This window comes from Perca flavescens, chromosome 13 (genome assembly GCF_004354835.1).
Source record: "Perca flavescens isolate YP-PL-M2 chromosome 13, PFLA_1.0, whole genome shotgun sequence".
In the NCBI taxonomy this organism is placed as follows: domain Eukaryota; kingdom Metazoa; phylum Chordata; class Actinopteri; order Perciformes; family Percidae; genus Perca; species Perca flavescens.
In genome coordinates this window covers 9,645,400-9,660,204 of record NC_041343.1, presented here as the reverse complement: position 1 = coordinate 9,660,204, position 14,805 = coordinate 9,645,400, and the positions used below count along the sequence as shown (strand labels likewise).

General features: G+C 40.2%; 1 protein-coding gene across 1 annotated transcript; it reads right to left on the bottom strand.

The window, feature by feature from the left end:
* Positions 1-125: 125 nt before the first annotated feature.
* adora2b (adenosine A2b receptor) lies at positions 126-13,267 on the bottom strand. Its single transcript, XM_028595615.1, has 3 exons — positions 13,133-13,267; positions 12,455-12,926; positions 126-2,783 (listed from the first exon to the last, which is right to left on the bottom strand). The coding sequence occupies exons 2-3, from the start codon at positions 12,772-12,774 to the stop codon at positions 2,072-2,074; spliced, it is 1,032 nt and encodes a 343-aa protein (XP_028451416.1). The 5' UTR covers positions 12,775-12,926; positions 13,133-13,267; the 3' UTR covers positions 126-2,071.
* Between the last annotated feature and the right edge of the window lie 1,538 nt (positions 13,268-14,805).

The following is a 14,805-nucleotide window of genomic DNA, read 5'->3' as shown; positions in this document are numbered from 1 at the left end:
AACTGCGTTCTGATGAAAAAGAGAAAAAGCCCTGCATATTTTGCGCGGAAATCGGCAATTAATGCGGCGAAAGTGCGGTGTATTTGAAAAAATGCGGCCCCCGCATAAATATGCGGACTTTGGCTGATTATGCATTGAATTATGCGATCGCATAATCATGTTTTTCTGGAGGGACTGACTAATAAAGCACACCAAATGGAAAATAATTGAAAATGTCAGTGCAATGTGTTTTCATTTTCGTAGTGATGCCGCTCAGGTGACCAAATTCCAGATTTCTTTCACAAACTGCTTTTCTCTGGTTAAACTCACCGAGGCCTTTTTTCTTGTGGTTCATCAGCTCTGGACCCTGTCTTCACTTTTATAAGCTCACAGGAACATGCACAACAATGCTAACCCCTGCACAAAATAGGCAAAGCATCAGGTTGAAAGCAGCTGTGATGCTGCATACTTGAACCGTAGAGTGCAAAGGAGTAAGAGTTGGCCTCTTGGAGAAAATTTCATTAGTGTTACCTGCTTCGACACTTATTTTTGGGTTCAACTGAACTTAGTCCTCTGTCAGTCGCCTATCTTTGCTAGCACGGAAGAGTAGGGAGTGTTGGCTTATTAGGAGATTGTTTAAACTGAGTCCTCAGTGCAACATATTTTGGCAGTTTCACCCTTTAAATTATATTGTTTTCTTAAATGAAACGGCTCTTCTCAGTAGCATGTGGAGGACTGACTGCACTAACAGGGCAGATGAGAGCCTCAGGATGCCAGCTGAGACTGGGTCTGAGGGAAGGGGGGGAGGAGTTGTCAGCTGGACTCCTAAGGCAAATGACATCAACTGAATAGAAGCAATGGTGTTTTTTTTTTATGGAAGCCACTAAATACATGTGTACCAGAAGCTTGGATGATACATTATAACTGCAATGGCGTTTATTTGAATTATCAAACTTGACATTGGCTTGTCTACCTTCGGTATGTCATTACTTGGCTCAAAACAATGCAGCTGTGCAGATGCCATATTTATATAAATGGTACAATCAGTTTCCCACTTCCTGAGCTTTTGTCTTATGAAATGTTAACATGGAAACTATATGGAGCACTAGCGCAGGTGTGTTTTTCTAAACTACTTAAGTCTGGGTGTGCACGAGCAAATCAAATCATGCAGTTCATCAAATAGACGCCAAAATACTTTTCTCTGGCTCTTAGCCATAGGGGCCACTTATAAGATCATTATGTGACTCCTGTGGCATTTCTGTTTTTCTTGTTTGTTTGCTTTTCCCCCTTTTTTTCTATTTAGTTGTTGGGATTTTCCAATATGTATGAGTCCCTGTTGTTTTTTGATCCCTCTGTAGACTACTGTGTCCCTCTGCCTGTACACACATTTTGTTGTGGACGAATCACTCACGCAGCAGCAGGACAACACTGGCACTTAGTTTAAGCAACAGCTAAAGAACATTTCTGCCATACAAAGGAAATTGTATTGATAAAGAAAATCAATATTTCTTTCTGTGTTTTGAGCCTGTGATGGTCATAAGTATGAATTGGTTTTAAAGGGCCACGAGGCAAAAGTAACCACAGATGTAGACTACTACCATTGTACCTCTTTAGGTCCACAATTACAGATCCAGCCACACAACATTTTTTGATCTTTACATTCTCAAAGATAAGGTATTGTAATAAATAAATGTATAAACACTGGCACTCAACGTTGACAATATAAAATAGCAGGGCAAAAAAAGTGTTTGGAGTTGTAACAGGGTGGATTCAGAATGATAAATAGCATTATACAATATAGTTTGGATCCTGTTCACAGTCCTACAAATCCAGTTAGCTTCAACATGTTTAAAAAAAAAAAAGAAAATCAGAAATCCTTCACAATGCAAAAGTTATGTAAGACTCACCATTCAACATTTCACTGCTTGACCCCTGATTCATAAATAAATGTCCACATTCAAGGCGCGTTTGACATCGGTTCATCTTCACATATCATACCCTTGTTCTGTAAACATTATAAACCTTTTGAAAACAAAAGACTGAAACAAGAGAGCTGACACAGATAATACTCCCCCCTCAGTCACGACTCTCTCTATAGTAGAGGGTCGATGGTCATGTGGATCTGGTCTTTGTTGCGTCTGCTGCCGTTGGAGCTGAGGTACAGCTCCTCCCGGCGGCATAGGAAGTTTTGGGCCAGGATCTTGCGGAAGGTGTTCCTGAAGTCCTGGATGCGGTAAGCATAGATGATGGGGTTGACCGCGGAGTTGGCATGAGACAAAATGATGGCCACATACATGACAATGTCTGGCTTTTTCAGCTTTTCGTAAAACAGCGTGAGGCAGTTGAGGATGTGGACGGGCAGCCAGCAGATGGCGAACAGTCCCACGATGATGGAGAGGGATTTGGCGGCCCGGATCTCCTTCTGCAGCAGCCCGTGGTGATGGCTGTCCCCGTTGCCCACGCACTTGAGCTCAATCTGTCTCAGCTGCTTCCTGGCCACGGTGAAGATCTTTAGGTAGATGCCCAGCATGATGAGCAGTGGCGGCAGCACACAGGCAAAGAAATTAAAGTAGACCATGTAGTGCATGTCGACCACACTCTCAAAGAAACACGTGAGATGGCAGCTCTGTAGTAAGTCTCCGCCAGCGTTTGTAGTGTTGTCGGGCCCGGAGCTGCTGTTGAGCCTGCATCTTGAGTACTTCAAGTTCCAGCCAAAGAAGGGGATGAGGCCAATGACAAAGGATAGGATCCATAAAATAGCGATTATCTCTCTGGCGGTCTTTCCTGTCATCAACTCCTTGTACCTGGAGAAAGCACAGCAGAGGTTACCATCTCAATAATGTTCCCAATGTGGAAGTTTTGGAAAAATATCACACACAAAGTAGGCTCTAGGGCTCAAGTACAGCCCAGCTATAACAGATACAAATACAGCAACATGGCAAAATCAAAGTGCAAACTTTACAGTATATGAGCAAAACCAAATGCTTTTTCTGTGATCTAAGGATTTTATGATGTAAATATTTACCTATGTACCTCTGATGAGTTACATTCCTACATATTTAATCAAAATTCTAACAAAGCTCAAAGCTAGCAGACCGGTCTCCAGTAGTACTTTGTGACTTTAGGGCTTAAAGAAGTAGTTTGACAGTCCTGAAAAAGAGTTGAGCCAAAATTCACACCACATATTTTGATTAAAAAAATGTTATGCACTGGACTAGTGGCCCACAGAGAATGTTGAACTTTGTTTGGCTCGCAGAAAGAGAGCTGGTGTTGGATTTGTTTGTGCAGTTTGTTAGTGTGGCCTAACTGGCACATCAGAGTATTCTAATGTGGCTCCTTCTGTGCAACAAGATGCACATTGGCCTATTAATGTCTAAGAATCAGACACTTTGAATGATAAAGTGGGATGGTGAATTGCTATGACTAGATGCATTCAAGTGTTATAGGAAATATCATCATCACAGTCTTTTTTTTCTTTCAAACCAAACAACAAAAGACAATGACACAAACACAGGAGCAAACACAAGCATCTGATCCCCCCCCCACCGCCACAACAAGGTTAAGTTCAGGCGGACTTTAGCCCGACATGAAACAATGCAGACTTCTCATTCATTTTAATGAAGCTATAGTCCGGGGGCGCTGCAGGAGTGCCAACGCAGGGCAAGATATACAGCCAGGCTAGGATCCCGTCTTGACCAACGGATATGGATTCATTTCCAGGATAATCGCCGGAACATCTGGCCCGCCGTGAAACAAGGCAGGCCTGCTTGGTTCTTTCGGTGAATCATTGTAAGGATTTACAGCGTTGTGGAGTAAGGTATGCCAGACTAGTTTAGTTTAGAGATAACCAAAGTGATTACAATTTATCCTTAAGGGATATAGTCGATGATTTGGCTTTGTCAATCCTTTCTGTAGAGAGCTCAAGCATAACTATGTCTAGAAAATACGCCAACCACTGCTTTATACAAAGCGAGTGGGGGGGAGCCAGCGCTGAGCTATAATTTTTTTGGTCGCGGTTGAGCCAGCTAACCAAACTTTCCTCAGTCTCCCAAGCAGGTGTAATTTAGAGTAGTCATTAAGTAACAAAACAATTGGGTCAATAGGAATTCAACATCCTATCACATCAGATATTATTGATGTTGTTTTATTCCAAAACTCATGTACTTGTTCACACTCCCAGACCATATGCAGGAAAGTTCCAGTTTGTTCAGGTTGACAGAACGTGCAATAGGGAGTGGGAATGACTTTAGAGATGTATCTCTTCTGAGGAGTCCAATATAATATATGACATATGTTGAAGTGGATCTGCTGGTTCTTGGAGCAATGGGAAATGTTGTCCCAAACTGTCTAACAATGAATTGCATTCCCCTCAGGGCTCAGCTCTCGCTCCCATGTCCTTGCTATTGGGAGTTCTCCTATAGATACAGTACTTGCAACAGTTTAGCATAGATCTTGGACGCTAATCCTCTCACAGGAAAATTAATAAACCTTTTAATGACTGGGTGCACCTCAAGACTGTTTCCCCATGGTACTCCATAACATTTTAGGGCTGATCTTAAGCACAGATACAAGAAGAAGGATGTCCTGGGGACCTCAAAACTAGCTCTTAGGTCTTCAAAACTCAAAATACCTTTCTCACTGAATAACTGGTTTACAGTATAAATGCCTCTGTCACTCCACTGCTTACAAGCAAAGGGTTTGTTACCAGATATGAAGTGTGCATTGTGCCAAATTGGGGTGTTCAAATGCCACGTGTATGTAGCATAGTTGCTCCTCCACCTGTTTAAAGTTAGTCAATGTGTTGGTGATAATAGAGCCATAGGCTAGCATACACTTTTTTGGACACACACCTGCAAGGGCAAGGTCTTGCAGTCTTAGACTTCCTGTGAGGTTTTGCTCTATTTTGCTCCATGGGACTGTAGATGAGGGGTCCATCCACACTTTGAGGGCCCGTAGCTGAAAGGCTCTGTAGTATACTTTAAGGGTGGGGAGGGCCAAGCCTCCCGTGTTTGAGGTACGTTGCAGGGTAGAATATTTTTGTAAGTTGTTATTATTCCAAATATATAGACCAATTAAGGTATCACGTTTCTTCCAGAAATCTATCGGTGGGGTTAAGGTGATTATTGTACTTAAGAAATTCACACAAGGAACTATGTTCATTTTAACAACAGCAATCCTGGAGCATGATGCCAGATCCCTTTGAACACTACTTAATATAGTTTCATAGTTGTCCTGGACAACTGCTGCCGTTGTTGGAAGGTTGATTGTAACAGGGTTACAATCAAAACCTGATTGGTCGGAGTGTACTAACTTCTCGATAAAGCCATAAGTGAAGAGCCAGGACTTTGGAATAAAGTTTAATATCAGTCCCAATGAGGCTGATGGGCCTGTAATTTGAGCAATCCGTAGGATCTTTACCCTTCTTTGGCATTACAGAAATCAGCACGGTGTTGGTTTGTTGGTGGAAAGTACCCTTCTCTATGGCTGAATTTAAAGCTTGTAAAATGGAAAGTCCTAATATGTCAAAATACTGTAGAAGAAGTTCTGATGGAATTCCATCCAACCCTGGTGTTTTCCCTTTTTTAACTTTTTTTAATGCTGATTGACCCAGTTCTTCTGCCTCTTCTGAGTCGAGAAGAGGCAAGTTTAGTTCTTTTAGGAACTTCTGGCACTGTGTCGGATCTGAGTTGCGAGAGGACTCCTACAACTTTGAGTAAAAGGATTGAAAAGTGGCGCAAATATCCTTAGGATTTGTTGAGATACCTCGGTCTGTGCGGATGCTGTTGATAGTAGCTCTGGACTTTGTTTTAATTTCAGATCAAGCAATTTGCTTGGTTTACAGCTGTTAAAATAGTAATTTTCAGTCCCTCCAGGATTTCGCAGCCTTTTTTTTTTAGATTGTTGCGAGACAGTGAAAGTTGCAAAAAAAGTTGCGATTTTTTTTTGTATAGTTCTTTAAAAATAAAAAGGAAATTTATTTCCTTGGAGAATAAAACTACTCTGGGCTGAGTTTTCCTAGTGACCTTACCAAAAAGGCTCAGGATGCTGCAAATGTTGGTATAATATGAAAATGGCTGGTGGATTTAAGACAAAAAATAATAATTTATTGAATTAATCAAATTTGAACATATGTTCAAATTAGGCCTAAATACGGTTTGATAAAGTACTTATTGGACTTTAACTTATCATTGCACTTACAATAACAAGCGTAGCTGTCCTCAATTTAGGTCATTGTGTCGTCTCATCTCCGTTTTTCCTGCATCCACCGTGTGTGTGTGAGCGTCAGTAGCGGGGGGGACTGTATGAGCAGCAGCCCCGCCCCTGCCCGCTGCAGACAGCCAACAGGATTGAAAAAGCAGCCATTGACTTTAGAGTGAAAAAACGTTACAGCGTACCTTGATGTTAAAATGTATACAGGTTGGCAGGGCGGTCTGAAAAGTTTTGCACAGTCTTTTGCTGTACGTTTTGTTGGTAAATGTGAGATGTTTGAGTCTCGTCTTCATAGAGCATGAAGACTTGAAAATGAAACAGCACTGAAAGACATTATTTTGTCTTCACTTAATAATATTAATATACTTGTAATTTAATACTTGTAATATTTCGGCTTTGTGCTTTTTTCTAGTTTTATGCCTACACTGTAATATTAGTTCCATCTGATGTTTTTCACTCGTAATGAAACTGTGAATGCTGAGTGTTAGATTGATCAAATTTAAACTAATTCAGCATGCTTCACATAAAGCTATCGCCTCACTGAAATATGGTATGAAATTATGAACGGCAGATGCACAGAGGCTGCGAATGGAGGTGAACTGATGACTCATAAAACTGGTCCTGCCTGTCCCCTTTATATAAACAGCACTTAAAGCGAAATGGACTGTTTCCTCAAAGTGATTCAGGCGAGCGACCGCATGGTAGTGACTCATACTCATACTGACATGCACACACACACACACACACACACACACACACACAAACCAATCTGCCACAAATAATCTGATGTCTACAATCCCTCCAGTTCATGATAAGTGACCATATAAGATAAGACTTTATTAATCGCACACTGGGGAAATTCCTGTGCTACACCAACTCAAAAGAAAAAAATGTACACACCTCAGAATAACACAAATACACATTAAGTGGACATAGGAAAAAAAATATACATAAAGTATAAGAAATAGAAAAAATAGAATGAGTTATAATAATAATAGTAATACAACAAACATATTTACACAATAAACACCATTATATAAACAGACAGTATATAAACACAGATATAGATGAGTAAGGTGCAGATGAATAGAAATGAAATATTGCACAGTTCAAGGTATGAGAGTAATAAATAAATAAATATGTATAGTGCAGAATATTGTCCAGTGATGGCTCATATTGCAGAAACAGCTAGCAGTGCTACATTATGATGTTGATATCAGCACTTCAAGTGTGACTTTTGCAGTTGTAATAATGATCGGTTATATACCTCATCATTAAACCATGAGGTTGCAGGGAGTGCTTTGTTGTCTCTGTTCAAGTCCGTGAAAAGGAACTTTTACTTTTACTTATACTTTTCATGCTTCAGCCATATTTTATAGATTACTGTGATTGTGAACAAAGGTTAGCTTACAAATGGTAAAAATAAAAGTAAAAAATGTACAAATAGGTTCACTTGTTTTGAATATGTCTTACTACAATACTCACATGCCCATGTGTACATTAAAAGCGTTATTAGTTTTAATTGTTCCTCCTGTCCATACAGGCTGTGAAGCAATCCCTCCCCAACGTTACTCCAATATTAGCATATTAGCTTCAGCTGAACATTACAATACAGAACGAGGGCTGTGGATTTTGTCCCCCATCACTTTCATTTTATTTGAATGATGAAGGCATCTTTTCACAGCCACTGTGGACACAATAAATGGTTACAGTAGGGCTGGGCGACATGGAGAAAATCAAATGTCACGATATTCTTGACCAAATACCTCAATGTCGATATTGCGACGATATTGTAGGATTTACAATTGGTGCTTTAACAAAATATTGTTTACACAGTGACATTTTTGATAAATAATCATCAGAAATGTCAATTAAATGACAAAGTGTGTAAAGGCAAATAATAGAACAGCTAGAACAGTCTGTTGAGTTCAGAAAATGACATCACTTTACCAGGAAAACCAGGAAAAGACAACACTTAATATATTACGATTTTACGATATCCAAAATCTAAGACGATATCAGTTTCATATCACGATATCGATATAATATCGATATATTGCCCAGCTCTAGGTTACAGCAAGCAATAACTCTTTGAATGTACATATGAGATATGGATATTGTTTAGTTTTTTTTAAATGTGATCTTATCCTCATCTCATATATCCTTAATGTGATCTTAACTATTTAGTTATGGCGTTGAATAATAATAGAAAAGTGTTTTTGCATAACATAATGATGTCACAGTGAAGTTGAGGATATAAAATGTCATCACTCCATCATTTTATCCTATTAGACATTTGTGTGAAATGTTGTCATAATTAGTGTAGGAATTCTTGAGTTATGGCCAGTAACGCATGAGGTCACAGTCATCATCATCATCATCATCATTATCATCATCATCATCATCATCAGTTCATCCTTGAGTCCAACTAGACGTTTGAGCCACATGTGAAGAAATTCCTTCCAGTGTTTCCTGAGATATCACAATCACAGGAATGGGACAGACGGACAGACAATCGGAAGACATCTGGCCACAGCTGTCGCCGGCGCGAAGGCGTAATAAAACGATAAAATAAAACCATGAAGCCAGGCTATGAGGAAGTGGGTTCAACTGGCAGCAATTCCCTCTGAGTTTGATGGCGCAGGCAGGAAGTGTGTCATTAAAGTCTGGTTTCGGATGCAGAGAATTTGCTAGTAAAATTAAAGTCATCCAACTGGAAGGACCCTTTGTAATCATTAGCACAGTCCACAGCCCTGTGTTATAATAACTGTAATATTATTCGTCAGTGGTGTGCCATCTCTGCCTCTGTCCTGCGAGTGTCTGCAGGGAGGTGAGTAGGTCGCCCCGGGGGATGGAGGGAGGAGAGGAAGCTCCAGAGCTCACCATGACCTTGTCCCATTTCCACACATTTTCCCTGTTCCTCTCCATCTTCTACTCCCTCTATCTGTCAATCACAAGTACAGCCGCACAGGCTCCATTTCCCAGAGGGTCCAACTCCTGCCCATCACCTCCCACCCTCTCGTTCTGTTTGGAGGCAGGGAACGGGCGAGCGGCTGAATGGATTAGTTCTGGCATGACGACAGCACGCTGGCATCTATCTTTGTTTTGCTTTCTTCCCCTGCTCCATTCTCCATACATCCCTTTCTCTTCTCTCTGTCACTGTGCTTCCGCCTGGGGCCACAGACCTCTGCCAGGCCACACACACACACACACACACACTCTGACCGCTCACAACCTCCGCTCAAATGTCCGGCAGTGTCCGCAGCTCTGCTTTAAACAGTCTAACAGCTGGACGTTCACACTGACATCACGGGGGAGTTTTTTTTTTCCTTGCTTGTCAGTGTGTTTGTAAACACAGCTGAACAGCATTTGCATTATGATTTGTATTTGTGAGCGAAAAAAACGGTGTGTAACATGGTGAAGGCACACTAATAAAACCATGTCAACACAGATATGAAATTTTCTTTCACGGTCCGTTTAAGATGTGATCGTTCAATAATTGTTTTGAAAGAAGAGGGAAAGGTAAATATTGATATAATCTCTGTACATTTTCATGGGAAAGTTGGACTTGTCTTGCTGCCAAGCTCAACAACACTTGTCTCATTTTGGCCCTTCTTGACTCATTACTAAAGTGACGCCTCAAAATCTAGAGGCTGTGTTTTTGGGTTAACAGCATAACACTTAACCTCAACAAGTTTCCAGTTAGTCAGCTCTCAGTGTAAAACATTGAAACACAAGTTTGTAGGTGGCTCTAACAGTTGACAAATCAAAAACCTGAGTGAATGAGTGGAGAAACATCACAAATGCAGATGCTTTCATACTAACCATGTCAGAATGTAAACTCTTCACACCTACTGTTCAGTGAGTCCATACAAAAAAAAAGCAAAACAAATGATTATTGTCTGATTATTAAAGGAATAGTTTGACATTTTGGGAAATGTGCTTTTTTATCGAGAGTTACACAAGACTCTCCTCTAACTCAGCAGATGGGGTTGAGATAAATGTCTGTGGAAATCTTGAGATTTTCTTTTCAAGACAAGCTGCCAACAATCATAAATCACTGATATCCATTCCTAAAACATAACTCTACCCTTAACATGACTGGGGAACCTAAACACATTCGTAACCAATATTAACCTCCTTCATCAGATGTCCTTTTTTTTTTTATAGCACACTGCACTTTATTGTCTAGTCTCCACAGCTGATCATTTCAGGACTCTGTTGTTGTGGATAATGTATGCTTCACTAAAAGTCTGAGGATGATGCATGCCTCACTGTGTGTCTGCATCGTGAAGCATATTTCCACCTGGACTCTGTGTTCCCGTCATTTTCGATACAGATTAATGTGAATCAGATGTCATCTTTCCTACATTTATTATTATATAATATATATAAAACGGACTTCCATTAAGGACGGCCTGGTACCATACCGACAACACCTTTACATGTGCTCAAACAAAAACAAGAAGACTCCTAAACTGTTCATAATGTTGCTCACTTTTCCTGCCCACATTGAGGCAGTGCTGCTGGTGTGGGTGGGGACAACCCTTTGAGTTCTCTGATGTGCTAAAGGTTATTTTAAAGCCCCAACAGGACAGAGGGACAAAATGGCTAGAGGGGCTTTTTTTCTGAGAACGGCAAACAGGGAAGACAGGGGCTTGAAAAGAGCATTGAGTGGGTGGCTGTCATCTCATGGGGTTTAAAACATCTGGCTTTGGCCTTTCACTTCCACTAAAACCATCTGTAAAAAACACATTGATCTGAGAGCCTCAAAGGCCTGCGGACTGGCTAAACACATATATACATGCACTCACGCACATGCACACACACACGCAAACACACACGCACACACACACCAGCCATAGCTGTGGACATGTAATTTGAGCTGAGCATACACATTGGTCTTATTCTCCTGTGTGTTGTGAGGCTGGGCTTTCAGAGGAAACTATAAAATGTTCTGTTGAATTCTTTTTTTTACAGAGTGTTTCCTTGGTTAAGAGGCAGTTAAAGTCAGTGTTTTCTGTGTGAGGAGGTAGATCGAAGTGTGTTTTCTGTCCGTAAGTCAAATATAGAAGCTCAAATGAGGATTTTACAAGCCACTTGGTTGGTGGGGGGCAACTTGTATCCCAGACTAGTGTCAAACTGTCCTTTCTTGTCAACATTTGAGCCTAATGGAAATGACAGCACATCCCACAGCACTAACAGCCACCAGAGCCACAACCAGTGGCCACAACAATCCCTGCAGTGAGTATTTGCCAACCGGATCAATGGAAGTGACACAGTGTGGTCAGGTATTGATCCGTAGCTTTTCCTGGTGTGTTACATAGAACAGCTCCATGACTGATCTTTGCATCTTTTACAACCTGGAGGAGGCGTCAAGTGAAAAAAGATGTATTGTGTTCCTACTGCTGAAAGTCACCAATGTATGGAAAGGTGGCATACAGTGATCTAAAGCCTTTAGATTATTCAATAAAGGGGATAAAACAATCACTTCAAAGTCTTTGCTAAGTCTGTCTTTAACACCAGATTCAATTAAAGTTTAGGGAGGTATTATCTGATTATCATTCCAAGTTTAGATATTGACCCTGCTATTTTTACACAATGCATTACGCTCCTCAGGAAACTGATTCATGCGATCACAGAGCCGCTACTGATCTTCCAGATACTGAATTCAATTTGTTCCATAGGGGGCACATATTATAGTCATGTATAGTATTTAAGGCTCTTTTATGAAGGATTTTTTTCTGCTTATTTGGCACACTGTATATTGTATTAACTAATGATTCTTTTCATTTTTAATTAATCTTTCGATTATTTTCTCGATTAATCAATTGGTTTTGTCTATAAAATGTTAGAAAATGGTGAAAAATGTCGATCAGTGTTTTCCAAAGCCCAAGATGACATGTAAATTGGCTTGTTTTGTCCACAACTCAAATATATTTAGTTTACTGTCACAGATGAGTGAAGAAATTAGAAAATATTCACATTTAACTAGCTGGAACCAGAGATTTCTTTCATTAAAAAAAGAATTTAACTGATTAATCAATTTTCAAAATAGTTGGCGATTAATTTAATAGTTGACAACTAATTGAATAATCTTTGGAGTTCTACTGTGTATTATTCAGCCAGGACACTCTCAATTTAAGTTCCAGTCATTGGTTCACTTGACTATCTTGACCATTATCTTGCAAATAGGAGAAACAACTTTCATCAGCTAAAGAATTTTCAAATTAATTCCACATTAATGATAAAAAAATAAACTCACCTCAGAGGGATTTTGACGGCCAGATATCTATCAATTGCAATGGCAAGAAGGCTGAAGATGGAGCTTTGTGTCAGTACCAAGACAAAACAGGCCAGGAAGAGGCATCCATAGAAGTCCAGATGGATGCCGACGCTGATGGTTATGGCAAAGGGGATGGCAAGGCAACCGACCAGAATATCAGCCACAGCCAGAGACACCAGAAAATAGTTGGTGGCGTTTTTCAAAGTAGTGTTGATCGCGACAGCCCAGCAAACCAGTACGTTGCCGGATATGGAGAGAACAGCAATTGCTACTTCAATCACGATGTACAACGTATTCATCTCAGCAAAGTGTGTTAAAGGACTAAAACCTGCAGGCTGAACATAACACAACACGGTCCCCCACAACACTGCTTCTAGTCCCAGAGGAGTAAAGAAGTCTTTCTGCTGTAATCCAGGAATAGTCCACAAGTGTGAGCTGCAGAACCAGCCATCTGTTGGAAAGAAAGGCATTTATTTTTACATTCTTTTTTTTTTTTTTTTTTTTTTTTTTTTTTTTTAAGTAGAAATGTGCTGTTCTTGCATCACAAAGTTGACAAAAGCTGCATGAGCTGCGTAATAATGCATTTATCCTCCTCGCCTGCTGCAGAATTGTACACATAAAACAGATAGAAAGTCACTGGACATTGTTTTCGCTCACCTTAATGAACCTGTACATCGTCTCTGGATGTTTATTCACAGCTACAGCGACCGATCTGGCGAGCGTGTAAGCGGCATCTGGAGATCTGAAGTAAAGGCAGTGTGTCACACAACTTCCACCCAACGCGGTTTTGAAGTGGAGGGGGAAACCAAAGACAAAACGAGAGAGGGAAAAAAGAATCTGTTTTACAGAGAAGCCACTCCCCTAACACCCACACACACACGCACACGCGCGGTTACAAGTAGCGTGATATACAGTACAGTACAGATGGAATCCAAAACGAGCGTCACCAGTCCGCCGTGCGTAATTACGCGCCAACTGCTTCCAACAACGCTTCCACGTGCTTTCCCTTCATTTTAAACACGGTTTAGTTTGTACAGCTCGCCCACACACGTACGCGCGTCCACACTGCTCACATATACGCGGCTCCATCTGGTTTAAATCATTAATAAATCGCGGCAACCCAACTTAATGTACTCACGTTTTAGTGTTGGTGGATCATTGTTTACCTTCCTCTTCTGGCTGACGCAAACGCACGAGATGAAGTCAGAGTAGAAAGCAATATTTATATTTGGGAACCAGTTTTAAAGAAGAAAAGTCACATTCTATTTCTAAAACCAAGACCAAGTTTGCAAGCCTTTTTTTGATTGATCCATTTTTTCATTCTCTTCAGACTATTTTCCATTATCTCAAAGTGTTACTTGCTGCAGTAGAAAAGGTGTGATGTGACAAGCAGGCAACCCTTTTCCACTCAGTGTTCTCACTTCTCACTTACTCACATGTTTCACAACCCTAACAGTTTCACAACCCTAACAGAGCCACAACCCTAACAGAGCAGTTTAATATGAAGGTAAATATGGTGCAAAATGTGCATAGTTTAAAAGCATTTTAACATCATCTAGAGCAACACAGAAAGAGTGCTTCAATGGATTTGGGTCAACATAGAACCTGAACTTCAGGTCCGCTGCAACTCTGTTCTTTTAAATCAAGGTTGAAGACCTTTCTTTTTGATGTTGCATTTCTTTAAATAACTGTTCATTTGTTATACTGAAGTTACATTGTTGAAACTGTATGAAAATCTATATAAGCATATAAAGAGAAACTCCTATTTGATCTGCTTTTATATGTTTAACTGTTTTAACTGCTGTTTAATGTTTACTTTCTTATACTGCACTGTAACCTTTATTGTTGTATTTTATCTGTTTTACATTTTTTTTTATCTGTTTTTATGTAAAGCACTTTGAATTGCCCTGTTGCTGAAATGTGGTATACAAGTAAAGCTGCCTTGCCTTGAAGAAGAATACAAAAGTGGACAATTGAATATAAAACTTGACAATCCTTTATTGTGCAATATCCATCCCACAGGCCTCCAGATCTGACATCCGTAAATAGAAAACTGCACACACTCCTGTCCACATTCTCACTTTTCTGAATGCAAGTCTTGTAAATAAATAAATAACACCTTTATTGTCCAAAACATAAGGGCAACTGCAGAATGGAGGGTTAACAATCTTAACACAGAGAAAGTGTTGTGCCTCAACTCTTACATGTAAAAGTCATTCCCTCCTTCATAAATGAACATGGCATGCCAAATATTTATATATACACTATATATGTATATTTTGCAAAGCAGCTGCAGTACCATAGTTGTTGAGGAAAACTCAACACTTGAC

What these genes read in the sequence shown, in the direction of transcription:
- adora2b (XM_028595615.1), bottom strand. Translation starts at nt 12,774, where the DNA reads ATGAATACGTTGTACATCGTGATTGAAGTAGCAATTGCTGTTCTCTCC. An exon ending in GCCGTCAAAATCCCTCTGAG is followed by an intron (nt 2,784 to 12,454) that starts GTGAGTTTATTT and finishes TGCTTTCTCCAG; the next exon opens with GTACAAGGAGTTGATGACAG.